Here is a 25,935-nt window from a genome sequence, read left to right as displayed (position 1 = left end):
AAGGTGGGAGGAGAGAAGGGAAGCTGGTGCAGGGACGTCAAGAAGTGTGACGTCCTTCTCTGAGGTCGGCCGGCATCTGTAGCGTTGCTTAGGTGACTGACCTTAGAATACCTCCAAGAGAGATTTTAAAAATTGACATTATTAAGCTCCTCCTCGCCCCTCCCCATTCCTACACTTGGCAGGAATGGCAAAGAATGCTGAGAGGTTAAAAACAGTATTCTCTTAGTAGGGGCCGGGCAAAACTTGGCACTAGGGGCAGATGTGCCAGGGCACGTGGGGTGTCCAATGTGCGCCTAGTTTGCAAATCAGATGCAGATGAAGGGGCAGTCATTGAGTTACCCACCGCACGCGACCGCGCCTCTCCGACTTGAATCTTTCGGCGCTCGGCTACTCTCCCCTAGCTCTTCTCCCTTTCCCCCAGCAGTCTCCCCGGCTTGGGGACGCTCGGTGTTCAGCCACGCCGCCTGTCGCCTGGTAGTGGGACCGGAAGTTGTTCGGGGGAGGGGGGACGGCCGTGATGGGGGGGGTTGGTGGGGGGGGGCCGGTCCCTCCTCAGGTGAAGCCGCTGATGGAGATGGAGCCGCCGCCGCCGCTGAGCGCCCGGGTCCCGGGTCCGGCCCGGTTGCCGCCGCCTTAGTGACCCCACTTCCCCCGCACTGGGCCGCCCGGGCCAGAGTGGGGGACCCCCGCTGCCCCGCCCCCCTCTTCCCCAATACCGTCCCCTCTCCCACACCCACCCTAGCCTGCGCGCGCGCGGAGCTGCCTCAGGTGAGTGAGGGGCGGGGCTTGGGCGAATCGCTGGGGCGGGGCCTCGGTCGCCGGGGGCGGGGCCTGAGGGGCTTGGGCGTGAAGTGAGGGGAGACGGGGGCGGGGGGCTGGCGGGAAGAGGGCTTACCCGCCTGAGCTGTGTGGCTCGAGGGGAGAAAGCTGGCCCGGCTGGTGGGGGAGGTTGGCGCGAGGCTTAAGGTTTAGGGGAAGGTAACCGAGAGTCAAGGGGTCCTAAAAAGGCGGGAGACAGGTCAGGGCAGAGGATCGAGGATAGCCAGGAGCTGGGTGCGCGGGTCTCCTCGGTGGGATACGGCTGGGGTAGAACAGAGAGACAGTGGAGAAAGGAGAAGCAGAGGGGGTACCTGGGCAAAAAAAGCGAGGGATTAGGGGATTTGTCGAGAAGCTTAGAGAGGACATAGGCCTAGGTGAGGAGATCTGGGAGGCAATGAGCAGAATAGGAGAAACGTGGTAGAGAGGAAACTTAGAGTGGAAAGTGATGTCTAGGGTACCATGTAGGGTGAGAAGTCTAGGGAACCTGAGAAGCAGGTTCCTGGGAAGGAAGAGATTCCCTGCATATGAGTCCTAAGAAAGAACTGTAACAGAGGAAGCCCTGGGGCTGACAACTCTAGGGAGAGACAGACTTGGGAAGCAGTTATAAGCTAAAATAGGCCTCCATGTACCTCCTCACACAGCCCCATCCCCAGTTATTTTCTTACCCTTTGTCTGCTAGAGTTGTAGATTCTCACTTTGGAAAATTTTGTTTGATGTCTATGCTTTTTAAAAAAATTTTTTTATTTGTGATTGGTCCTGTCTAGAGACAGTTGGGAGTTTAATAGCACACAGATCATTAGATATGAGATGTTTAAGAAATAAGGTACCCCATTTCTCTCTAAGAATTGACTAACTCTGCATCCAGGAAGATCTGATGCATTACCAACCACACTGTGTCAAGTTTTACACACCTTCTTTTGCTTCAGTCCCTTCTCTCATAAGCAAAACTGTCTACTGTTGTGACTCTTACAGATTCCCCCACCGACAGGTTTCATAGCTCCACCTGTGTCCCAGTCTACCCTGCCTGAGCCCTCAAAGCATCATTCGTGAGCTTAGAAATTCCTGACTTGCTCACATGTCAGCTCTAGGCTTTCCATTATCATGGCCAAGCAGAAGACTGTTGAGGCCTTTTGTTTCCCCCTTACTGCTTGCTACTTGTTCACTTTACCTGTGTGAAGGTACATGTCTATATTCTTAGGAAGCATTAAAAAACAGGTGTCTGACTACCTACAATATTTCCACTTAAGATAACTCAGATTCTGAGGATAACGCCAGGACAAGGCCAAATCAAACAATCTTTGAAAATGTAGCTTCTTATTCGGTAGGAGTATGTGAGAATGCCTAGCCGGGAATCCCACATCTCCCATGGGTCTTTCAGTAGGTCAGTGAATCTTGCTTTGTGGTGTGGGGGACTTCAGCCTTCCCTACAACAACCTAAAGACAGAGAATCCAGATAACTCCCTGGGTCATGAGAATAGTCAGAAGAGTGTCTCATGAGATAAAAATAAAGTCTTAAAAGAAGAAAATAGTGTTGCCATTGGGAAGCAGGCGAGGTCTCACTGGAGCTTCTGGGGTGGGTCCCAGGGTGGTGGGAGCTGCCCTCAATTTGGCAGGTTGAGAATTATGTCTTGCCCTAGTCAACAGATGCTGATGTCTCAAGCACAAAATATAATGTCTTTCTTGCCCACTGAGTGCAGTTAGTTCAATTCTAGCTTCTGGGCAATCCCCTTCCTCTTAGTAGGTTAAGGGTAAAGCACATTTTGGGACTTGGCTCAGAAAGAAGTCCTGAATTTTTTTCCAGTGAAAATGCAACTGAACATTTCTCCTTTATTTTCTCTTAGTTTAAATCTGCAGCTTGTACTTCCCAGCGTGGGAGGAACATTATCCCACCTTTTACCTCCTACTAACATCCACAAAGGAATTATTTTCTCCCGAACTGGCCATCTTTTTTCCCTCAACATACACACAAAATAACCAAGGAAAAAATTAAGATAAGTTATTGTTGGGCAGGTATTTCAAGGCTCATTTTACTCTAGCAGAACAAATAAGAGTGTGGAGCCCTGTGGGTGTAGACAATGCTATAAGCAGAGGTACTCCCTCTTTTTGTTGGTCTCTTGACCCTGCCTGAAGAAGGCCCTGATTTCCAAGCTGTTTGATTTGCCTCCTTTTCTCAGAAGAATTGTGGATTCTGTATTAGAAACAGGGAGACAGTTTCAAGGTTTATCTGACAGAAGCATCTAAGAAAGGATAGTGCTGATATGAATGACCTGTCTCCTCCCACCCCACCAGTGGGAATGGCATCAACCTTATAGACTCCCAACGTTCAGATGCAGACCCCCAAATTTTTCATTTCAACACCTGAGAAAGAAGGTAAGCATGGTGACCCCAAACCTTCCCACTGTGGCAAGATTTAACTTTGTACTGTAGTGGAAAGACTGGTTACCTGCTTGGTAACCTGGGTTCTATTTGTCTTAATTCTGTCGCTAACCAGATGGGTGACTCAGCTTAATTTCTTCTTTTGTTAAAAACCAAGAGATTGGAGATCATCTCTCAGCTCCATTCTAGCTCCAAGATTCCCCAGGTCCTACAACATCCCTGCCCCAGGCCCTCCACATGAAGAGAGGCTTACTAAATTGGATTTTCACGGCCAGATTCTTTGTTAGCAGAGGAGCCCAAAAACATCTTTCCGGCCCAAACAACACTGAGCCCTTTTGATGAGCATGCATTAGAGACTTCCGGTCAGGACTGCCACCAAAGGCAGTGGTTCCTGTCTCTTCCACCTTTTTGCTACCCTGCCCCAGGCAGAATAGTTCATTAAGACTTCTGTGTAATTTCAAACCTCACTTGATAGAGCTAACTTTGTTTGAGGGCATCTTTGGCTTCAAAACTAATTGTTATAAAATTCAACTTGAACTCTGCTGCCCTACTTCCCTCACCCCTCCCCAAACACTGAATAGCAGTGACTTTGTGGGGCCTTTCTATAAACACAGGGCTCAAATCCTCAAGGGTATATCCAAAAAACCCAGAGAGTATTATCTCATGTGCCTCATACCTAGTGATTTAAACTGTTTAGTTTGGCCTTTTCCTTAGTTCCTAAGTCCTAAGAGGAGACATGGGAGGGGTAGGATTGTTTCTCCTCCCACCCATAAACCTTAGCCCTCTCTCTCTTCCACAGTCGACGTGGGGGGGACAGGGAAGTGCAAAGAACAAGAGAAAAGATGCATCCATCTGAGATCTAAAAGGAGACAATGAGGTGATATTTTCCCACTGCCCAGGTGTTGTGTTTCCAGCTCCTAGCCCTTCTTATTTTAGAGACTGGCCATTCCTAGGATGACCTGAGAACTCATCCCTTCAGCACAGCTCCCCAAGCACTTGGATAATGAAGTCGAGCTGTCTCCCTCTGTATTATATGTAGACAGAAGGTCACCATCTTCAGCCTGGTGAAAAAATGAGTCAAATCTTTCTGCTGTAAAGACAGACACATGAGCTGAGAAAAGGTTCGTGGGTTTCCTTCTAGAGGGCCCTAGGTTGACCCTAAAGATCATTTCAGAGCTGCAGACTGCTGGACGTCAAGGTCTGTTTCCTGGAAAGGGACATGTTGTCAGTGGTCAGTCAGGCTGCAAACAATGCCTCATTCCACCTCTGCCCTCAATCATTTACCCCTTTCCCCTCCCCAATTATGCAAAGCCCTGACAGACAGCAGAACCAGCCAAGTGACTTAGGTGCATTTTTGTGTCGATTTCATTCAGTTCACAAAGGTACGGACAAGAGAGGATGATGCTATGGGTTTGGTTTACTGGTAGTACCTGAACTGCTCACTCCCAGGCAGGTGGGAAATTCTGTCTTGTTAATAATCACTGCACTCCACTTCGGGTCCCGGGTCCTAGGGGAGACCAGAGAAAAAAATGTCTGCTGCTCCCTGCTGCAGTCTGGGAACAATAACCAAAAGGAAGGCAGAGATCCTTGCCACTCTCTCTACCTCCACTCTCTTTCCCAACAATATCCTCCTCACTACCTTTCTACCCACTAGACCACATGGAGTGTATTTTAAATTCCAATTTTGGAGTGTCACTGGATCAAACAGGATTCTTCAGAGGATTTGAAGAGCTTTAAATACTTGTGATGTCCATCTTATTTCAGGCTTTCAGAGCCACTACATAGAGAGAACTTGACTTTCTGACATTTTTGTCACCTAATAGTGAAAGCTGTGGGGATGTTTTTGTGGAGATGGGAAGTTGGGGTGGTAGCCGATGCCAGACCTGCCCTTAGAAGTCAGACCTTGGATTGCTTGTGACATGTTCCTTGTCAGGAAGTGTGGTGGGAAATCTTCTGTCTAGAAGGGATGTCCATTCCTGCCCATTCGTGTTCAAATGCGATATTGTGCTGATGGGAGAAAGTCAGGGCCATAGAGGACTCTTGTTACAGTGCCAAGTGGATTCAAAAGAACAGGGAAGAAAATCTTTGTCTCCAGAGGTTACAATGACCAATCTTTCCTCCCTCCTCACAGAGAAACTTCCTTTTGAATTGGGAGACTAGCTATTTCTAGTTGCTTTGTATTCAGCTCGCTGAACTGAATTTACAGTACATATGTGCCTACCTCCATCACTGAATGATGCCTAACTTGCTATAAAGCCTGTTTCTTTCCAAGATCTTTGAGCCAAACCTGTCTTGTGTAACTAACTTCTCTCTTTTTATACCTCCTCCCCCTGCGGTATGTCTCCAATTGGCAGTGCCTAATTTGACCCAGTTCCTCTAAGGAGACACTAAGATCTGCCTGCCTGGCCAGGCAGGGGAGGAGGTGCTTTGAGGGGCGGGGAGTGGGAAGGTTGGGAGGGATGTGCTGCCTGGAGACTTGAACAAACAGTGAAGTACGTCTACTGATTTGCTCCTGGCTCTCAGAATACCAGGATTGGGAACAGCAGAATCTCGGTCCCCTCTCACTTCCAGGGTTACCAACTTGGCATGTGGACCTGTTAGAGGCAGCCAAACATTGATTTTGCCCAAGATGTGTCATGGAGCACCTGTTAAGAGCAATTAAGAAGCAGAAGAGCTCAGTTTACTGCTAGGAACAAAGTCCAACTCAGAAAACAACTCCTTCAGACCCTTCTGGAAATTGTTTTGGGACCATTTGGGCAGGTGTCCAAGAATGAGATGCACTTCCTGAGCCAGTACTGGCTGAATGCTATGCTTCAACTGTTCTGCCTACCTAGTGCTTATCTAGCCCCTGGTTCGTTTGTGTTCTCTCTCTCTCTCTCTCTCTCTCACACACACACACACACATTACATTACATTAGCATATTTCTCCTCTTAGAGCCTGCTCAACTTGTTCTTCTTTTTAAGTAACAGACCCCAGTCCCACAGGGGTCACACCAAAGGAAAAGATGCCTTAATTGATGTTAGAACCAGGGAAAAGCAAGAAGATCCACGACTTTTGAAAGGAAGCAAGATGGTTTAATGGGAAAAGCACAGCTCAGAGTGGTGGGAGAGCTGTGTTCTTGTTCCAGGCTCACCGTGAACCCTGAGACAAGTCACTTAGCTGCTCTGCGCCTCAGTTTCTCCAAGCAGAAAATGGAGGAAATCTTGCTCACTCTTGCTTCTCCTGCATGGTGTGTGTGTGTGTGTGTGTGTGTGTGAAGGGAAGTCACATGTGGCATCTTAGCTTTGCAGTTTTGAAAAATCCCAAAGGGCAATTATGGAGCTAATGATTCAGAAATGAAGGGGGCCCCGTGAGTACCAGACCGCCCTTCCTCATTCTTTGAATCTCTGCCCACCACAAGTTCTATGGCTAGTACCAGAGGGTATGAGTTTGCTAACCACTGTGGACTTGGGCTCTTCTAATCATTACCCCTAAGGGAACCTTCAAGGAACCACTCATTATTGTGGCTTGATCTAGCAGTCTGATCCCAAAGCTCAGTCCATCCCAGGGAGGATGTGAAGAAGAGTTGAAAATAAATTTAGATAATTTTTTCTGCTACACCCAGGCTTCTTGGGTAAGACTAGGACTCTCTAATGAAATCTAAGGTACAGCTGCTTTGTGAAGTGAAGGAAAGCCCATATTTCGGGCTTTCTCTTGAGACTTTTCAGAGGAGTATGATGTCTCTCAGCACGCGAATGACCTGAGGGAGTGGGGAGACAAGTTAATAGATACTTTTCCCCTGTGCATCCTCCAGAATCCTCCACCCTTGCCTCTAACAGTATGGTATTACAAGCAAACCAAATTTTCATCCATCTGCCTCAGAGAGATCCTTCGAAGAGACCAGGAATCCTGGTGGCAGCTCAGGCTGTTCCCTTGCCCCACTCTTGTGCCCCCAAATCTGCCCCTGGAGTATTTATTTTTCATTAGATGACTGGTGAAATCAATTTTGGAGGTATGTAAATTTCCACCAAAGATATTTTTTTTCCTCCTCCCACAGGCTCCTAAGGAGGTAATTCATTGGAACAAATTATCACTTTTAATTGTTCTCAGTTCTTGATTTGTTTAATACTCTACTGCCAATTACTGCTCACTTCTCTTAAATAGACTAACCTGCATTTTAAATTCAGGCTTCCGCCTTTAAAAAAAAAATAAACATAGCGAAGTAATTGGCAAGAAGGTGGGGAGAAGCCACTTAAAGTTTTAATTTGTTTATTAGACCTTCAGGAGAGGACTCCTCGCTGAACCTGAGGTGGGCTGCTCTCCATCTTCTACTTTCCTGTCCTCCTCCCTCCCCTACACACCCAAAAAAGAATCCCTTGAGACAGAATCCATCTTCTTTCTCTTGTTACTACCCCACCTTAAGGTACAGAGCTTCTGTGGGGCTGGTTTCTTTGCCTCCAGAAAGCTGGGCTGTAACCTGTCTCCTTTCCCACAGCATCAGCTCCACCTACAGGAGGAGGGTCTACTCTCAAAACAACACAACCGGGACCACTCTGGAGTAAGACAGTGTTTCCACTCCAGAGACTGGGGAAGCCTGCAGAAGTTGTGGGTTGGAGACCCTGGGGTTTGTAAGTCGGGGTACATTGTCTTTCTCATCGGGACCAAGTAAGAGGTTTTTCTTCCTTAGGATAGGGTTGGAGCAAATTTACTAGTTCCAGAATGTTAGAGAGAAACCTCCTCCCTTCCCAGATCTGGCTTCTAATCACAGCTATTTTCTCTTTCAGCAGACTCTAAGATGGACATAGAAGACTGCAATGGCCGCTCCTATATGTCTGGTATGCCCTCTTGTGCATTCTGTTTGTAAGGGGCTGGGAGCAGCCACTCGCCTGTGGAGCAGAGTGGAGTCCAGCCTTCAGCCTAGCACAGGACCTCAGGTGCCCCAGTCACAGAGTTGCCACTCATGCTTGGTAGTGCTTGGTAGTGTGTATCTATTTTATCATTTTATATTCCCTAAATAGAGATTCTCTTCCCAGACTTCTTGGGGGTTAGGGAAGGGGAAGGGAATAAGAGGAGAATATGAGTGGAGACTATTAGAGAGGAATGATTTAAAGCAAAGAGACAGAAGGAAGATGTAGGTCCTTCTTCCATACTCTTGAGGTCACTGGCCAAACATGATATTCTGTCCCAGCCAGGTGGAGAGGGGAGCAGGGTTTCAAACCTCAAAGGCCTGTAGGGGCCAGGTGGGTATGTAAATGAGTGAACAGGGTTAGGATAATGCACAGAAGAGAATGTGGGGACTGTCATGTACTAGAGAACACATGTCCTACCTCAAGGAGCAACAGCTCCTTGGTGTCCATCAGTCATTGTCATGCCAGAATGTGTATCCAGTGTGGCCAAAACTTCCAGTTTTTCAAGAGAAGTCAGAAATCCAGATTTTATGTGAAATGTCTCCATTTTAGAATAATGACTCAATATTTTAAAAAATGTTCCATGGAGCAAGCCAAACTTGTCCATGGGCTAAATTCAGCCAGTGGGCCAACAACATAGAGCCTTTGAAAGAGAGATATAGAGCCCAGTTCTCATTTCCCCCAGTCCTTTTCCACTGTCATAACATGCTGTGGCTTTGCATAGCTGCCAAATACTCTTACTGAGGCAGAAGAGACCGTATGAATGGCTTTTAGAGAGATGAAAGTAATCGGGGTCTTTTCAGAGTTTAACAAGGTAAAAAAAAATGAGGACCTTTATCTGGCTCCCTCTCTGAGGGTGTAGAGAAAGGCCTAAGATAGAGTTTGTCTCTAAGACAGAAGGAATCATTTTTTGGACCACTAGAATGTCAGGGCAGGAAATGATTATAAAAGGTAAGGGAAGCCAGAATTGGGTTTTGACATGATGAGGATGCCCATCAGAAATCCAAGCACCGCTGTAGAAATGACCTACAGCTTATTTTTTTTTTTTTACCCTGAAGTGGGACCGATGGAATTATGGGCACGTTCAAAGGATGATAGCAAGATGGGTCAGACACACATATAAGAGTCATTGGCAACACCTGGGTAATGTAAGGTAAGATACTGACTCTGACCCCTTTCTCATTTAAGGAGGGAAGGAGTTGGAATGGGTAAAGGCATTTGATACCTGCCACATGCTGGTCAGAGTGACAGGGATCAAGTGGACTGATTTAACTGAAAGAGGTTTATTGGAACAAAAGTCATGGCCCTTCTGAGGAACCAGCCAGTCCTTCTCTCTTCTGCTCAGTTAAGCCTACTCAGAAAACCACTACTGAGCAACATCCACACTCTGGACCCTGTTGTATTGCTGGGGAACACGTAGACGGATAAAAACCAGTCCCTGTCCTAACGTAGGTAAATGAGAAACTGAGAAAGTGGCTGGGGAAATATCCCATGGAGCTCTGTCTCTGGAGAATGTGGATTAGAGGAAAACCTCTTAGGGTGTTTGCTTCATGTGCTATGAAACCAAATTTTCCCTGCTTTCAGCACGTTGACATTTCTGAGATAAGAGAAGCCTCTGCACAGGATGGTATTTTTTGAATGAAAGCAGAAGCCAGAAACCCCTCACCTGTGTTTTGAGAATTCTAGATGCCAGCAACTACCCTAGAGAATGGGAAAAGGGAAAGCCAACATAGAGCTAACATTAGTTCTGAAAAGTAGCCCCTGCAGGGCTGGGCATGGCTGAGACAGTCCATGTGAGGGGCATCTGAGAGCCCAGCACTGACCCATCTCTCCTGGGCCAGTATGCAAGCAGTGGGAAAGGCTGTTGCATGTACCCCTCCTCAAGCACACTTGGTGGCCCTTCAAGGTCATCAAGGCTCTTCTGTCTCCGCACCAGGTGGCCTTCCCTCACCTGGTGGCCTTCCCTCACCCGGTGGCCTTCTCTCACCTGGCCACGTGATGAAGGGGGTATCTCTCCTGTCCTTCAAAGAGATTTTCCCACCTCACAGAACCCAATTCAGAAAACCCATCTTCTCTCCCCTTGTCTCTTTCTAAAAGTGCAGGTCACTCCCTCCTGGGGTCTTGAGAGAGGAAGGAGGAGTCCATTAACTTACCACATGGATTCTCTCCCCACCTCCATTCCCTATCTTTCAGGGGAAACTGAGTTCCTCAAACCCAGCTCATGCAATTAATTGAGCAGTGCTTGTCACAGTTTTCTGTTTAAGGGAACCTTAGAGAGGGATCCAGGGGTAGGCAGCCCAAAGTTTCACGGCCCCTCCCACCCCCAAATTCTTGGAATCAGAAAATCTAGTCTCCAAAGTAGGTCAGCACGTCAGTGAGCAGCTCCTCTGGAAGGGAAGGGAGCAGAGGCCTTGTCTTGATAGAAGGCGGATTCGTCCAGGGCTGTCGGCTGCTGGGCCCCAGGGGCACTGGAAGGGAGGGCGGCGGAGGTGGGGAGACTATACTGGGATTTTGCCCGGGATCTGAGAAGCCTCAGGGCCACAGAGCAACACTAGCCCGAGACCAGACTGCTGGGTCTTCTCACTGCTGGGAAGGAGGGGGCTGTCTGTCCCCAGATCTAGAGAGCAGCCTCCCTCCTGGAGGAGGAGGGAAAGGAGGGAATCTGAGCGCCCGAGTTTCGTGGGGGAGGGGCTTTCTGCCGATCTGAGAGCCTTGAAGCTGCCCCATGTCCTGGGCCCCATGACCTCTGGGGCCTTGGCTTCCCCAGCTGGCAGAGGATTGGGCCTTCCCTGGGGGCCCCCCCCTTTCTCCCTCCCACCTCGAGGGCCCATCCATCTCTCTCTCTCTCTTACACACACTCTTGCCTCTCTCAGGCATTTGTTGTGCAGTTCCTCTTTGTCTGCTGGGCACGAGGGCAACGGCATCTGCCTCCCCCTCCCTGTGCACACCCCCCACCCCCACCCCTTTCCTGGCTTGGGAAAGGGATGCTGTAGCCTAGCATCCCCCCCCCCCACCAGACACACATATACATTCTCTCCAGCCCCCTCCGCAAGCACATCCAAGCGTGTGCACTCGCTTGCGCTCTCCCTCTCTCCCTCTCTCCCTCACACTCCCTCTCTCTCTCACACACACACACACACCCTGGGCTGAGCTCCTCTTGCCGGCTGCAGCCGTGGGCCCCCGCTCACCGAGCCGCTGCCTGCGAAATGACGGCGGTTCCCCTCACTTCCAGGAATCCGCGCTTCCTGGAAGGTGAGTGGCTGGGCTCACCCCTGCCTGCCACCGAGACGCAGACATGCACACACCACCCGCACTCCCTCGCCGTTTCCAAGGCGGCGGCCGCGTTCGCACCCCAGGGGCTCACCGGCAAGGGAAGGATAATGTAAGTTCAGGCAGAAGGGGGCTAGCGGAGGGGGAAGGGGGGTTGCCGGGGCTAGGGAGCCGATTCAGTAACTACTCCCAAGCCTGAGGAGAGGGAGAGGATGGGGGCCGCGCGCGCTCGCGCGCGCGCGCGCGTGTATGTGTGTGTGTATGTGTGTGTGAGTGTGAGTGTGAGTGGCGGGGGAGGGGGCGTTCCTCCCTACACTTGCGGAGGATGGGAAGGGTGTTTGGTGTTGCTAAGCAAAGACTGCGACTTGGACAGTGGGAGCTTGTGGTGACATCTTGATTAGGCCTTGGGGACAGATGTAGAGCTGCCCGAGGGGGAAATGCCGAGACAGGCCTGGGTGGGAATGGGTAATAGAATCGAGGTAAAGAGGAGCTTTGGCAGCAGATGCCTCACCCTGGAACAGAGATCTGAGGGGCCTCAGCCTCTTCCCCACAATAGAGCTGGGGATGGGCGTCTTTCTTCGCTCCTGTACCCACTGTTCCCTGCTAGCAGGTTAGCATCCTGCCACCCCAGAGCCCATGGTCAAGAAAGGGAAAGCAGTTAGGATGAGAGCAGAGAAGTGTGGAGGTTCTAGGACCTCATGGCTGTTCCCTAGAGGCAGCCACTCTTTGAAGGGATTGAGGAAGGGCAGCAGGAGTGGAGGGCTAGTCTCCTTCAGTATGTGAAACACATTTAGCTTGTGGGACATTGCCCTGTTTCCTCTCTCTCCCTCCTGCTTTTCTGCCCTGGACCCACCTCCTTGTTCCTCTGATGTCAACCTCATGATTTGGCTTTACCCTCTGGGGGTTCAGCCAATCTATGATGACTGTGACCAAGAACATTTCTCTGAGACCTGAGAGTGGCCTTAATTCTTGGCTTTGACAGTCTGGGATTTCTTGGGAGTCCCAGGCATTTGAAGTTCCCTCCCTGGGGTTTCTGGGACTGACAGAGGAACTTCTGAACTTCCTAAATCTGTCTCTAGGCCCCTTCACCCTCCAGCTAGAACTCAAAATCCCTGGGTCCCCATAAAGACTTTCTGGCCCCTTAAACAGATTCATTTTTATGTATTAGCCCCAGAAAAGCAGACTTGAGCCTATTTTCCCTAGGGAGGGCAATGGCATCAAAGAGCCTCTCAAACAACTAGGGTGGCTCTGGAGGCACCTGCTCTTCCTCCTGTTCCCAGGCCTTCATAAGGAAAGGCACAAGGGATGTTTTCCTCTTAATGCCCCTAAATATCCCTTTAAGCATATTTTCTCCATGTATCAAGCCCCTGGCTCCAAGAGGCAGTCTCAGCCTAGTAGGCTGGGACTAGAGATGGATTTCCAGCAGGTTCACTCGTTGTTTTAGGGTCAAGGACTCAGCACCAGGGCCCAGAGTCCAGTTCTTCCCCTATTACTAACGTCAAGTGATTTAGGGCAAGTCAGCACTAAACGTCTGAAAAGGAATGAAGAGATGCCCCTTTTAGCCCCTTTAACCACAGCAAACACTACCACTTAGTTAAAGGACATATTTTAAAACTAGGTCTGAGTCTACACATCTCAACCCTCAACTCTGAGATGTTTACTTCATGATATGTATGTGGTTCTGACTTGGGCAACTTTTCTAGATAACCATGGCTCATCTAAAGAGCCGCAGCTGGGACAACTCAGTTTCAAGCTATAAGGCATTTTCTATAGATAGTGAACAAATTTCCTCAGGCTTTGATGGGAAAGAATGGGGGAAATGGGACTTTTAGAAGAGGATATGAATGGGAAATGGTCCCAAAGTCCTGAGTGGTTGTTTTCTTCCCACTGACCAAAGCTGGAGAGGGATCCCTCAGGAGGGTGTGTTCCGGATTACTTGCCTCAGGCCCAAGACTCCAACCATTTTATAATGGAATCTTTATTTTGTGAAAGTAAGTATGTGCATAGCTGGGAAATTGGGTAAAGTACTAATAGGTGGACTTTAGGGATGAATTTTAGGGCTCGTGTCTTTCTCTCTTTCTCTCTTCCATGTTTAGGCTTGTGTGTACAAATGCATGCATGTTCACGTTAGCAGATAATGTAGAAGGCTGTGGGTGTGTTTACCCCTATAGGTATGTTCTCTTCATGTGTATCTACATCTGTGATATGTGTCTGTGTCTATGTGTGTTTACCTACATGTGTTTTATTTCACCTATAAATTTGTGCACAAGATTGTGGGGAGGAGGGATTTTTTTTTAAAGACATGATTCATATCTTCATGTATGTTAACTAATTTTTTAAAGATACATACGAAACTCTTAAAACTCATTTTTACAAAGCAATTTGTCAACACGTTAACAACAAACATATTGAGACTAAACTCATTATTTTACTGTCAAGGGAACATCGGGCAATAAATATGTGACTGGAATCATATCAGATAGGAGGCTTTCTGGAGTAGTCAAATTTGTGCTGATTTCAGAAGGTCTAATGGGCCCAACGCTCCCATTAGAGTTCTGCTAAAACAGTGATTCCCCACTGGTTGCAGAGGTGGTGGCTCAGGACATGGGTGCTTACGATTTATGATCGGTCCGGGTTCCACCTCTACCAGCTATGTGACCTTGGACAAGTACCACAGTCTCTTTTGTGCCGCAGTTTTCTCATCTGCAAAATGAAGATAGTATTGGCACCTGCTTCATAGGGTCGTTGTGAAGGTTAAATGAGATCATTGGTATAAAGTGAATAGAACCAGGCCTGGCACAAAGTGAGCACTCAATACATGTTAGCGGCTATCGTTATGATTACTATTATTATCATTAGATTCAGGGACTATTCCAGCTGCCCTTCCTGCAGATCCCGAACCTGGTGTTGGGGGCTCCGGAAAGGAACAGTAGGGAAGAACGTCTGTCCTGAACCGCCTCCCTCCTGAGGCCCCCATTTTCCTCTCCACCCTGGCCCGCCCAGCCCCAGCCCTGCTTCCTGTGGACGTCAGGCAGTGATGCTCTTCCCCTCAGGCCTAGATAAAGGTAGGGTGGGCAAGACGCAGCCACTGAGCTCGCAGAAGTCCACACCAGGCACCCAGGCTGACGAGGGCACAAGGTATGGTGCCGAGCACACAACGCTGCCTTGTACGTGGCTACAAGATGAATGTTTGTGAGACGTCACAGAATTTTGAAGAGGTGAGGCAACGGACGGTAACAGTCTCCAGCCGCAGCTTCACCTGTCCCCTTGTTCTCTCCTCCAAGGTAGCGGGGACTCATCTCTGGAGAAGGAGTTCCTCGGGGCCCCAGTGGGGCCCTCGGTGAGCACCCCCAACAGCCAGCACTCTTCTCCCAGCCGCTCACTCAGTGGTAAGTGCAACCTCCTGCCCTGGCACTAGGCACCCCCATTTGTGTTTGGCCCGCAGTTTACCCTCCGTGGGCAGCCATTTTCCCCATCGCTGCCTCCCTCTGGTTTTCGGCTTCAAGCCTCCAAAAGCAGTACGGAGCTCAGTATCTAGGGTCTTCCTGACTTCTGAAAGGAGAGTGAACGGCTGCTGCCAGACTAGGGTAGAATTAAAGGAGGCATGGGTGGGATTAAGGTAAAGGCTCCAAAGAGAAATCCTGGAGTTGGAGAAGCAAGTACATAGGAATGGTCACAAGGTAGAGCCAGATAGGAAACAGAGATGAGAGGGATCTCCTCATCACCTGCCCCCTCCTGCTCCCGGCCCTCATTCTCCTGCCTGGATAGGGTCCCCATGACTGCCTCTTCTCGCTGGCCCTAGATCTGTGACATTCTCTAAATGGTTGGAATAGCCAGGAATGTAGGTCAGAGCTAGAGCCAAAGCTTTCTCCTCAGTGGCTCCTCCCTCCTTCATCCCCCTCTCCAGATTTTCATGGATGGGAAATAGAGGGGTTCAGTCTTATGGGGAGGGAGGATAACGTGAGCCATGTCTGTCTTCCAGTTTTGCTCTCTCTTTAGCCCGCCGTCTCTTTGGTCTTCCTAGGACCATTTTCCCGCCACTGTTACTTGCTGGCTTCCTGCCCAGGGCCAAGCCAGACATCTTTCTTAATGACAAGAGAGTGAAGAAAAAGGCTCCCCTTAGCCTCCTCCTCTCCCCAGTGGAACAGAAGACATCCCATGTACTTTTTTTCTTTTGGAGTCTATTTGCCTGGGCGGTGGGATGGGAGGAAAAGGTTGTTTCAGGTCCCGGCAGGACCACCATATCACCACCCAGGAGACTTAGGGTGTTGGCCTCTTTGAAAGCCTGCGTGTCTCAGGGCTGGGAGAAAGCCTTCTGGACCTCAGGAGTACCATTCTGGTTTGCGGGCAGGTTCCCCCCTTTGCCTGTTTCTGTCCTAAACACCATCCCACCCTCCAGCCAACTCCATCAAGGTGGAGATGTACAGCGATGAGGAGTCAAGCAGACTGCTGGGGCCAGATGAGCGGCTCCTAGAAAAGGACGACAGTGTGATCGTGGAAGACTCGTTGTCAGAGCCCCTGGGCTACTGTGATGGAAGTGGGCCAGAGCCTCACTCCCCCGGGGGCATCCGGCTGCCCAACGGCAAGCTCAAATGTGATGTCTGCGGCATGGTCTGTATTGGACCCAATGTGCTCATGGTGCATAAGCGCAGCCACACCGGTGAGTAAGCCAGGGGGTCCAGGAGGAGCTCCAGGGGTGGGCTGGAAAGGCAGAGGCTAGGAGGCCATGCTTGCAGTGGGGTGGCCTCAGAAAGGGAAGGGTCTCTCCCCACACATTTTCCAGCTAATGAAAAAAAGGAGGGGATGGCATTTGGATTCCCTCAACATTCATACTTCTCTGGCATTTTCATCAGCTGTCGTTATAAGAAAAGCTGATACTTTTCTCAGGAGGTGAGGGAGATGATGGTGTAGCTTCAAGAAGGGTCCTAGAGTCCAACAGGGACAGGACTCCAGGGTTTTATTTGGGACCCCCGGTTTCAAGATTTAAACACACAAACAAATAAACAAAAACAAAAAAAAAGGAAAACAAAAGCCTCTTCTCAGCTTTCTCAGGCTTCGGGATCCCGGGGCAGAGTGGGTCTTACAGGGCTTAGTTTTGGGTTAATGGTCTTTTGGCCCAGAGTTCCAGGCCTGGTGCCCTTTGCCCTGCCATTCTTCTCTGATCCACACCTTCCCAGGGTAAGACTGTTCCCGAGGGATCTTTAGAAACCAGGAATTTTGTGTGCGTGCCTCAGCTCTGCCTCTCAGAAATTGCCTTGAGCACCTTCCCTCAGGCAGGGTGGAGCAGAGGGTGGGAGAAGAGGTTCAACCTTCAGAATTCCTCACACCCAGTCCTCCTCAGCAATCTGTTGTTTCTCTTGCAGGTGAAAGGCCCTTCCACTGCAACCAGTGTGGTGCCTCCTTCACCCAGAAGGGGAACCTGCTGCGCCACATCAAGCTGCACTCTGGGGAGAAGCCTTTCAAATGTCCCTTCTGTAACTATGCTTGCCGCCGGCGTGATGCGCTCACTGGCCACCTCCGTACACACTCGGGTCAGTGACCAGTGTAGTGAGAGAGGGGGAGTGGGACCTCAGTACACCCAGAAATAGAGCTCAGTGTATTCGGGGACTTACAGAATCTGTCACTGAGGAGGGCAGATCACCCACAGAGCGGATAGGGCCCTGCCTCTCTAACCCCTCGTCTGGGCAGCAGGGCCCCTTGGGGAATTTGGGGGACTCTTTGATGAGATAATGTACATCTGCCACACTCTGTGACTTGGAGAAAAAGGAGCATGGGTGATGTTCTTGGCTCTTCACAGTCACCCGCCCTTTGTTTTTTAAAGTTCATGCTACTGCCAGAACCATCTGTACCCCACCCCCCTCCATACTTCTGAGCACCAGAAAAACCCTTCCTCACACTTCCATATGCTTGAGTTCCCACACCCATCACCATCATCACCTCTCTCCATGATACCAGAGGTCTTGGACCACCACCATCTGTCCTCTCCTTTACTTCCTACTGGTTCCTAAAAATATCCATGGGCCTCCAAACTCCAAAGGAAGAAAGGAGGCCTAGGAAAAGCCTCTGTTCCCCATCTCAAGAGGTTGTCCCCTTCCCAGAGGCAAGAGCAAGTCACAAGAGTGTCCAGAGGTTAGTGTTTGGATCCATGCCAGGGGACTGGACTACCCAGTTTTCATAGCACCAGCCAACACTGTTGGAGTCAACATAATGTCTGAATCAGCTGGGCAGATAGCATTTTTGAAGCATCTTACTAAGTTTTAAGCTTCGCCTTGTGAAGAGACCAGGAGTCAAGCTGCTGGCGGGAAGTAGGAGCTTAAGATTGGGAAAAGGCAGGAAGAAGGGCAGAGGGGAAAAAATTAGTAGGATCTGTCCTTGGCAACTTTCCTTGATATTTTTCTCTTTTCCTAAAGTCTCTTGGGCTGGGATTTAAAGGGACAGAGCAATCACCTCAGCACGATTTCTCCAGCCACCTACCTTGTTCTAGGTTCTCTCACCTTGGAACTGGCTTTATGATCTACAAAGCATTTTGCTTGTCTCCTCATGTGATCCTCATTTTGCTGACAAGGAAACTGAAGCTCTAGGGGGGAGAAAGAAAGAAAAAAAAAAAGATTTGCTGGCCACAGAGCTATTCTGCAGCCTTCCTGGACCCCCATCAAGGTTCTGTGCCAAAGAATCATACTCCTTTTCCTCAGAAAAGGGGCAGCTCCCTCTGCTGGTTTAGAACAAGGATGGCTTGGTCCCTAGAATTGTTGAACCAACAAGGCCAGCAGGGTAGATTTTGGATGTTGTTCTGTAGAAGATTATTAGGAACAGAATTTGACACAGGTATACCATCGGGTATACTATACTATACTATCTCTGTGAGATGCTTTCTATATAACCCACACTATAATAAAAAAGGGGTTCCTCGCCCAGATGTTAAACCATTTCCCCAAAAGTCTTGGGTGAATAGGGACCATGGCATTCACCTCATCCCCCAAAGACTAGGGTTTACAGAGCAAGCTCAAAATGGCATAGATTAAACCAAGCCCAGTGTAGGTGTGTACAATATAAGGAGTGTGTGGGGGGGTAATTACCACCCTCCTGGAGACACCTTATCCTGCCTCCCTGCTCAATAGTAGCAAGATATGTAAAATAAGATGTTTTATTTTTATTTATTTGTCAGAGAGAGAGAGAGAGCACAAGCAGGGGGAGTGTCAGGCAGAGGGAGAAGCAGACTCCCCGCTGAGCAGAGAGCCCAATGCAGGACTCAGTCCCAGGACCCTGGGATCATGACCTGAGCCAAAGACAGATGCTTAACTGACTGAGCCACCCAGGTGTCCCAAGATATGTAGAATAAGATATACAATACCTTGTTCTCTTACTTTTCTCTCTCCTCTCACAAATATTATCTCTCAAAAGTTGTCTTTAGGGGCACCTAGGTGGATCAGTTCTTTGAGCATCCGACTCTTGATTTCAGCTCAAGTCATGATCTCAGGTGGTGAGATCGAGCCCTACATCAGGCTCCATGCTCAGCAAGGAGTCTGCTTCCCCTCTTCCTCTCCCCCACTCACTCGCTCTCTCTCAAATAAATAAATCTTAAAAAAAAAAAAGTCTTTTTTTTTTTTTAAGATTTTATTATTTATTTGTCAGAGAGGGAGGGCATGAGCAGTGGGGAGCGGCAGGCAGAGGGAGAAGCAGGCTCCCCACTGAGCAAGAAGCCAGACGTGGGGTTCGATCCCAGGACCCTGGGATCATGACCTGAGCTAAAGGCAGATGCTTAACTGACTGAGCCACACAGGTGCCCCTAACTTGTTCTTTATTTAAAAAAATTTTAAAAGACCCTCAAAGTTGATGTTCTCTTTCTTTTACTCATCTCCTTTATTTCACCCTCTCTTCTTTTCTTTTTCTCTTCTCAGAATTTCTCTATCAGTCATGGTTTTTCTGGGGCTCTCTTGGTATCTCAGTGTAGAGAGACAGAAAGAAAAATAAGCAGTAAAACCAGGCTAGGGGTGGGAGTAGAAGCACAAGTAAAGGTCAGTGAAAACTGCCCCTCCCCACATTGGCAGATCTAAGGGCTCTCGTTTCTGTCACCCCAGCCCACCAATTTCCCCCAAACCAAAGCAGATAGGTCGAAAGCAAAAAATCCCCTTGTCTGATAAACAGCACTTGCACCCGCCTGCCACGTGGAAAGGTTAAACCACAGTCTGGGCCCCAGAATCTAAGACCCTAGGGTGGGGCCAGCCTGCCTGCCAGGGATGATCCCCTACAAAGTCCCTGGCTCCTCCTTCCTTTGAGCAGCAGTTTGGCCACCGTGAGGCCCAGCTGCCGTCCAAAGCTGTAGGCCCCGGTCCCCTCTCTGCTCCCGTGGCTGTGCACTGGTCCCCTTCTCCGTGGTGTGGTTACCTGTCCATGCTTGCCGCTGAAGGTAGGGAAGGAAAGACGAGCAGAATTCACTTGAGCCGCATCCCTTCCTCCTCATGCCAGTGCACATTTGCTCCCAGATGGCTTTGTAGAGCCAGGGCACAGGGAGAAGTAACCAATGCCATGTCTCTCCTGTCTCCTCCACAGTCTCCTCCCCCACAGTGGGCAAGCCGTACAAGTGTAACTACTGTGGCCGCAGCTACAAACAGCAGAGTACCCTGGAGGAGCACAAAGAGCGGTGTCACAACTACCTACAGAGTCTCAGCACTGAAGCCCAAGCTCTGGCCGGCCAACCAGGTGCGGCTGTAGGCGGGCCTGGGGGGGTGAGTCGAGGGCAGGGCCAGAGGGAGTGAGGGCAAGGGTGATCCCAGCGCTACCCCACCCCCCAACAAAGGGATGAGGTCTATGGATAAAGGACAGTTGCCTCGTAAATCTGCCAAGCGCTCCAGTTGGTGCAGAGCCCTGTGGTGGGTGCTGCAGGAAGGTCCAGGGGTCAGGGAAGTTCTGATCTATGTCCTCAGTCTAATGGGACAGAGAGAACACAAGGAAGTATGAAACCAAGGGTCACATGCATCTAGTGGTCCTCAAATTACCTGAAATGTTGCTAGGATGAGCTCTAGAGAAGGGGAAGTGAGCGGAACCTGATTTTCCAGGTATTGGGGATGACCTTCCTTGGCTACTGACCTGCTGATTTTCTCCAGGTAAAGGCTGCTGAACCAATGCCACCCTGTTTCAGCTGCTCTACTTGTCCCTACCTCCTTCCCTCTAGGTGACGAGATACGTGACCTGGAGATGGTGCCAGACTCCATGCTGCACTCATCCTCTGAGCGGCCAACTTTCATTGATCGGCTGGCCAACAGCCTCACCAAACGCAAGCGCTCCACCCCCCAGAAGTTTGTAGGTAAGAGTCCAGTTGGGGAGGAGACATCTGCTTTAAGCCATAGCTCCTCTAAACCTGAGCTCTGGTAGCCATCAGACCAGTTGGGCCTGGAGATTTGATGGGAGGGGAAAAAGTAGGCTCTGGTGCTCAGAATCCATCCCCAGAACAGAAGGTGCATGAAGGGGGAGAAGGTACCTCGAGAGAGTGTTGAGGCCTGTTGTGGTGGTTTTAAGAGGAGGGGGGTCAGGGAGCTCAGGTTCTCCCAGTTTTTGAGAACAGCAAGGACTTCCGCCTGTGGGATCTGAGAGAAGGGCCCTGAGTATCAGAGGGAGGAAGTGTGAGTATGGGGTCCACCCACCTGGCCTTGAGGTTCACTCTCTAACTTTATAAAGGGCAATGAAGGAAGTGTTAAAGATCAGCCGCGGGCTGGGACTGAGTCCTTCCCTACAATTATAGCCTGGAGTTGGGGAGTGGCCCCACAGAGGTCCTGACCTTGAGGGAAGTGAATGAGGACTGGTAAATAATGTTACAGTCATCCCCAGGGTAAGCAAACAAAGAAGTCATCCTGGGGAAACTCAGGAATTCTCCAAACCCAGCTCTGCTGAGATCCTCTCCTCCACAGGTGAAAAGCAGATGCGCTTCAGCCTCTCTGACATCCCCTATGATGTGAATTCAGGGGGCTATGAGAAGGATGTGGAGTTGGTGGCACATCACGGCCTGGAGCCTGGCTTCGGAGGCTCTCTGGCCTTTGTGGGGGCAGAACATCTGCGTCCCCTCCGCCTTCCACCTACCAACTGCATCTCAGAACTCACACCCGTCATCAGCTCCGTCTACACCCAGATGCAGCCCCTCCCCGGTCGACTGGAGCTTCCGGGGTCCCGAGAAACAGGTGAGGGACCCGAGGACCTGGCCGATGGAGGCCCTCTCCTCTACCGGGCCCGAGGCCCCCTGACTGACCCCGGGGCATCCCCCAGCAATGGCTGCCAGGACTCCACAGACACAGAGAGCAACCACGAAGATCGGGTTGGGGGGGTGGTATCCCTCCCTCAGGGTCCCCCACCCCAGCCACCTCCCACCATTGTGGTGGGCCGGCCCAGTCCTGCCTACGCCAAAGAGGACCCCAAGCCGCAGGAGGGGTTGCTGCGGGGCACCCCGGGCCCCTCCAAGGAAGTGCTCCGGGTGGTGGGCGAGAGCGGTGAGCCCGTGAAGGCCTTCAAGTGTGAGCACTGCCGAATCCTCTTTCTGGACCATGTCATGTTCACCATCCACATGGGCTGCCATGGCTTCAGAGACCCTTTCGAGTGTAACATCTGTGGTTACCACAGCCAGGACCGGTACGAATTCTCTTCCCACATTGTCCGGGGGGAGCACAAGGTGGGCTAGCCACCTACTGCCCTCCCCTCAGTCCACCACTTCACTGCCCTACCTACAGGAGTCTAGCTCTGTCCCCACTTCATCCCAAGGAGTTTTGCTCGGTAGCCTCCACCACTGGCTACCTGACTTCACCCTTGGCCCTGACCCCTCCTCACCCATTCTCCTCTACCCTGACTGACAAAAGCATTGTGATGAAACAGGCCTTTTCGATTATGTTTCTCCTCTTCCTCTTCTCTTATCCCAGCATATTCAGAGTTATTTATTAATATGATTTGTGGATTTTTCTTTTGCTTTTTTCTCTTATCAGTCACTTGCCACTCCCCCACCCTCTGGCCCACAGTCCCCTCCCACTTGAGGCCTAATTTTTCTTCCTTTGATCCAGCTCTAACAGCCCTCGGGGTCGGAAGCTCCTCTTGGTCGGAAGAGTTCTGAGCTTCTTGTGTTAAGTCCTCACCTTTTGCGTTATCTTTCCTTTCGATGCTGATAACTCCCTCTGGCCCTACCTGAGCTCTGTGGCATTATATCTCCTCTCTGGGACCCTTCGACCTGGTACTCCATACCTCTTGTGCCCTCTCACGTTAGGCAGCTCGCACTATGCTTGAACAAATGAAGAATTTCCTCATTGGGAAGTAGGAGGGGCTGAAGAAATTCTCCCCAGGCACTGTGGGACTGAGGGTCCTCTTGACGTTCCCCTCGTAATATGAGTTCCTCAAAGCCCACATTTGGGAATCTCCCTCTGGGTTGTGATCTATCTCTTCTCTCCTCAAACAGCCCCCAACACTGCTACTCTCTTCAACCTGCCAGTCTACTCAGTGGTGGTTTTTCTCTCCTTGGACTGCCCCAATTTTATATTCTCAGGGGCCAAGGCTAGGTCTGCAATCCTGTCCCTGACATGTTGGGAGCCACAGGTGCCTAATTGGGAACCAGGGCATGGGAAGGGGGTGGGTTAAAATTCTTCTTTCTCTTCCACCTCTAATCTTCTTCACTCTAGTGACCTTCCTAGGCTCTCAGGGGCTTCTGCCGTCCCTCTCCTATGAGAAACTAGTGGGTTGCTGCCTGATGACAAGGGGTTATCTCAACCCCTCAGTCATGCTGCCTTCTTCTTCTCCCCTCTGCAGGATTCACCCTCATTCCCAGGCTTCTGGGCCCTGTTCTTAGGATCAGTGGCAGGGAGAAAAGGGTGTCTCTTTTCTCCTAATTTTCAGTATAACCAAAAATTATCCCAGGACGAGGAAGGGCATTTGCCCCTCACCTCGTTCCATTCTTGTCTCAGCAAGAATGGGATGGGCACAACTGAACTGGGGGTCATCCTCTACTGCCCCCTTCTACACTCAGTTCCCAGATGTAGGGCAGGAGGGGGCATGCTCCTCCTGGCCACAGCAGAGACCCCTGGCTTTTTGGGTAACCTAGTTAGTGAGAAGGGGGCAGGAGGAGATGCGGCTCCACTGTGAGTGGAGGTCTCTTTCTACAAGCGTTTTCTGCCCAAGGCCACAGCTATCCCATTCTCTGCTTCCTTGAGATTCAAACCAAAGGCTGTTTTTCTATGTTTAAAGAAAAAAAAAAAAAAGAAAGTAAAAACCAAACACAACACCTCACAAGTTGTAACACTTGGTCCTTCTCTCTCTCTCCTTTTCTCTCCCCTTCCATCTTTCTTTCCATATGTCCTTTCCTTATTGGCTCTTTTGCCTCCTACTTTTCTCACTCCCTATCAGGGATAATTTAGGGGGATGGTGAAGGGTTGGCTAAGGAACAGACCCTGGGATTGGGGCTCCTAAGGGCTCTAGGAAGAGTCTACCTTACCCTCTATGGGAAGGGAGACCCTAGAAAAACTTTTCTCCCTTCTTTTTCTCCCCCATTATGTAGTCTCCCTAAGAGAACCAGATTGTCAAGGAGGGGCTTTGTGGGTTGATGGTTCCTCCTTGACAATGTAGCAATAAACAGATGTTGCCAAGGGCAGAGGATGGGGGAGTTAGCTAGAAGGAGAGCGGTCTCTAGAGAAGGGGAGAGTCTTCTCAACAGTACCCCAGGGAACTGGCTCCTTCTTTCAGAATGGCAGCAGAGCTGAGATTAATATCTAGGGTTTTTCTCAACTGTTCTGGTTATTGAGCCCCTTCTTGTTAGACCTACCCCTTACCACCTCTTTTTCGTCTGCTGTGTACTTGGTGACACCTCATAAGAACTAGTCCCTTCTAGGGTATCAGAGCCTTAGGGTGCCCCTGTCCCCTCCCCCAGTCAGCTCTGGCACCTGTAACCTCCTGGAACATGAAGGACTATGCTCTGAGGCTATACTCTGAGCCCATGAGAGCAGAGACTGGAAGGGCAAGACCAGGTGCTAAGGAGGGGAGAGAAGGGCACTCTGTCTCTCTCCAGACCATCACTGCACTTTAACCAGGGTCTTAGGTACAAAATCCTACTTTCCAGAGCCTTCCAGGTCTGGAACCTCAAACATCCTCATGCTCTCTCCCAGCTCCTTTTGCATAAAAAAAAAGTAAAGAAAAAGAAAAAAAAAAACATTGAAACCCACATGGAGAAAAGAGGTGTTTTCCTTTTATATTGATATTCAAGACCAACACCACACGAGAAAATTTCTAAATAGACACTTTTCCAGACCTTTGTTTTTTTGTGTCAGTGTCCAAGCTGCGGATGGGATTTTGTAATACTTTCAGCAGCTTCTTTCCTTGTGTACATAATATATATATATTATATATATTTTTAATCAGAAGTTATGAAGAACAAAAAGAAAAAAAAATAAAACACAGAAGCAAGTGCAATACCACCTCTCCTCTCTCTCTCTCCCAGGGTTTCATTTGTAGCCTATGCTTGGTGTCTCCTTGGACCTTACCCTTTCACCTCCCCCTCTTCCTTTGGTTCTCCCTCCCCCTTTTTTTAAAGGGTTTTTCTCCTTTCTCAAGGGGAGTTAAACTAGCTTTTGAGACTTATTGCAAAGCATTTTGTATATGTAATATATTGTAAGTAAATATTTGTGTAACGGAGATATACTACTGTAAGTTTTGTACTGTACTGGCTGAAGGTCTGTTATAAATAAACATGAGTAATTTAACACCCCTGGTTGTTTTTGCAGATTTTGCTGTAATTTTCTGCTGGGAGGGAGGGGGATCTCCTTGCTGCACACTGTACCAACTACTAAATATTTTGAAGGTGAACAAGTCTAAGATTAAGAGGAAGCCAAACAAGAATGCTCAAACTGTTGCTACAGAAGAACAGAATTTTCGAACTGCAGTGGAAAGTGGAGATTTTCCTACCAGGAGTGCCTTCAGCATAGAGGAAGCCCAACTTGCCTATCTATCCAAAGCAGAGATTCATCAAACATTTTTTGAGTACCTACTATATGCAAAACACATTATACGCTCAAGGAAATGCAAGTTACAATAACATGAATGATGATAATAATAGGGTCTACCACTTCTTGAGCATAAGTGCAAGGCACTGTGCCAAGTATTCATGTAATTGTAGAAACCACCTAAAAGTGAATGATCCACCATTACTAGTGAAGAAATAAAAGCCCAAGAGAGAGTAAACAACTTGTTCAAGACTAATCAACCAATAAATGTCAAAACCCATTTTTGAACCCAGGAGTGTGTTACTCCAAATTCTGTGCCCATATCTTTATGCCAGGGAATGCCGCCACTGGAACTCCCAGGCTATAAAAATCCAAAAAGCTAAGACAGGAACATTAACTTGGTTCTGTCTTAAATGTTAACTACTTTCTGTCCCCTTCACTCTGAACTTTTTTCCTGTTCTCTCCTATCTCATTGCCAATCCATACACTAATGTCTGCCTTCTGTTTTCCATGAGACTATACTGAAGTGAAAATTTAAGATACTTCCATCTAAAGTCTATCATTTCCCATAACCCATTAACACTAACAAATTCAAACTTGAGAGAGACCATGAATATAGTTGTTC

General features: G+C 49.3%; 1 protein-coding gene and 1 long non-coding RNA gene across 16 annotated transcripts; one reads left to right on the top strand and one right to left on the bottom strand.

The window, feature by feature from the left end:
• Positions 1-313: 313 nt before the first annotated feature.
• On the top strand, positions 314-25,686 carry IKZF4 (IKAROS family zinc finger 4). Of its 15 annotated transcripts, none has more exons than XM_035729349.1 (10): positions 314-768; positions 7,671-7,803; positions 7,960-8,010; positions 14,637-14,741; positions 15,752-16,012; positions 16,716-16,883; positions 19,903-20,052; positions 20,525-20,656; positions 21,258-21,524; positions 25,092-25,686. In XM_035729349.1, exons 1-10 carry the CDS (start codon positions 316-318, stop codon positions 25,400-25,402), a joined length of 2,031 nt encoding a protein of 676 aa, XP_035585242.1. In that variant the 5' UTR covers positions 314-315; the 3' UTR covers positions 25,403-25,686. The 15 variants fall into 15 exon arrangements, with proteins under 15 accessions (XP_035585242.1, XP_027449976.1, XP_035585244.1 ...); XM_035729350.1 differs by lacking the exons at positions 314-768; positions 25,092-25,686 and adding exons at positions 11,315-11,464; positions 13,250-13,343 and having other exon boundaries at positions 6,929-7,803; positions 7,963-8,010; positions 21,258-25,070; XM_027594175.2 differs by lacking the exon at positions 25,092-25,686 and having other exon boundaries at positions 320-768; positions 21,258-25,070.
• LOC113922220 lies at positions 13,350-19,811 on the bottom strand. Its single transcript, XR_003519933.1, has 3 exons — positions 19,738-19,811; positions 17,847-17,929; positions 13,350-14,055 (listed from the first exon to the last, which is right to left on the bottom strand). It is a non-coding gene; the product is annotated as an uncharacterized LOC113922220 (long non-coding RNA).
• Positions 25,687-25,935: the final 249 nt, after the last annotated feature.

Source organism: Zalophus californianus, chromosome 9, assembly GCF_009762305.2.
Source record: "Zalophus californianus isolate mZalCal1 chromosome 9, mZalCal1.pri.v2, whole genome shotgun sequence".
NCBI lineage: Eukaryota > Metazoa > Chordata > Mammalia > Carnivora > Otariidae > Zalophus > Zalophus californianus.
The sequence above is the reverse complement of the archived record's forward strand: the minus strand, read 5'-3'. Positions and strand labels throughout refer to the sequence as shown.

Coding starts and splice junctions, on each gene's coding strand:
- IKZF4 (XM_035729349.1), top strand. CDS start 316: ATGAAGGGGCAGTCATTGAGTTACCCACCGCACGCGACCGCGCCTCTC. Junction 14,742..15,751: donor TCCCAGCCGCTCACTCAGTG/GTAAGTGCAACC, acceptor CCCACCCTCCAG/CCAACTCCATCAAGGTGGAG. Junction 20,053..20,524: donor AGCTCTGGCCGGCCAACCAG/GTGCGGCTGTAG, acceptor CCTTCCCTCTAG/GTGACGAGATACGTGACCTG.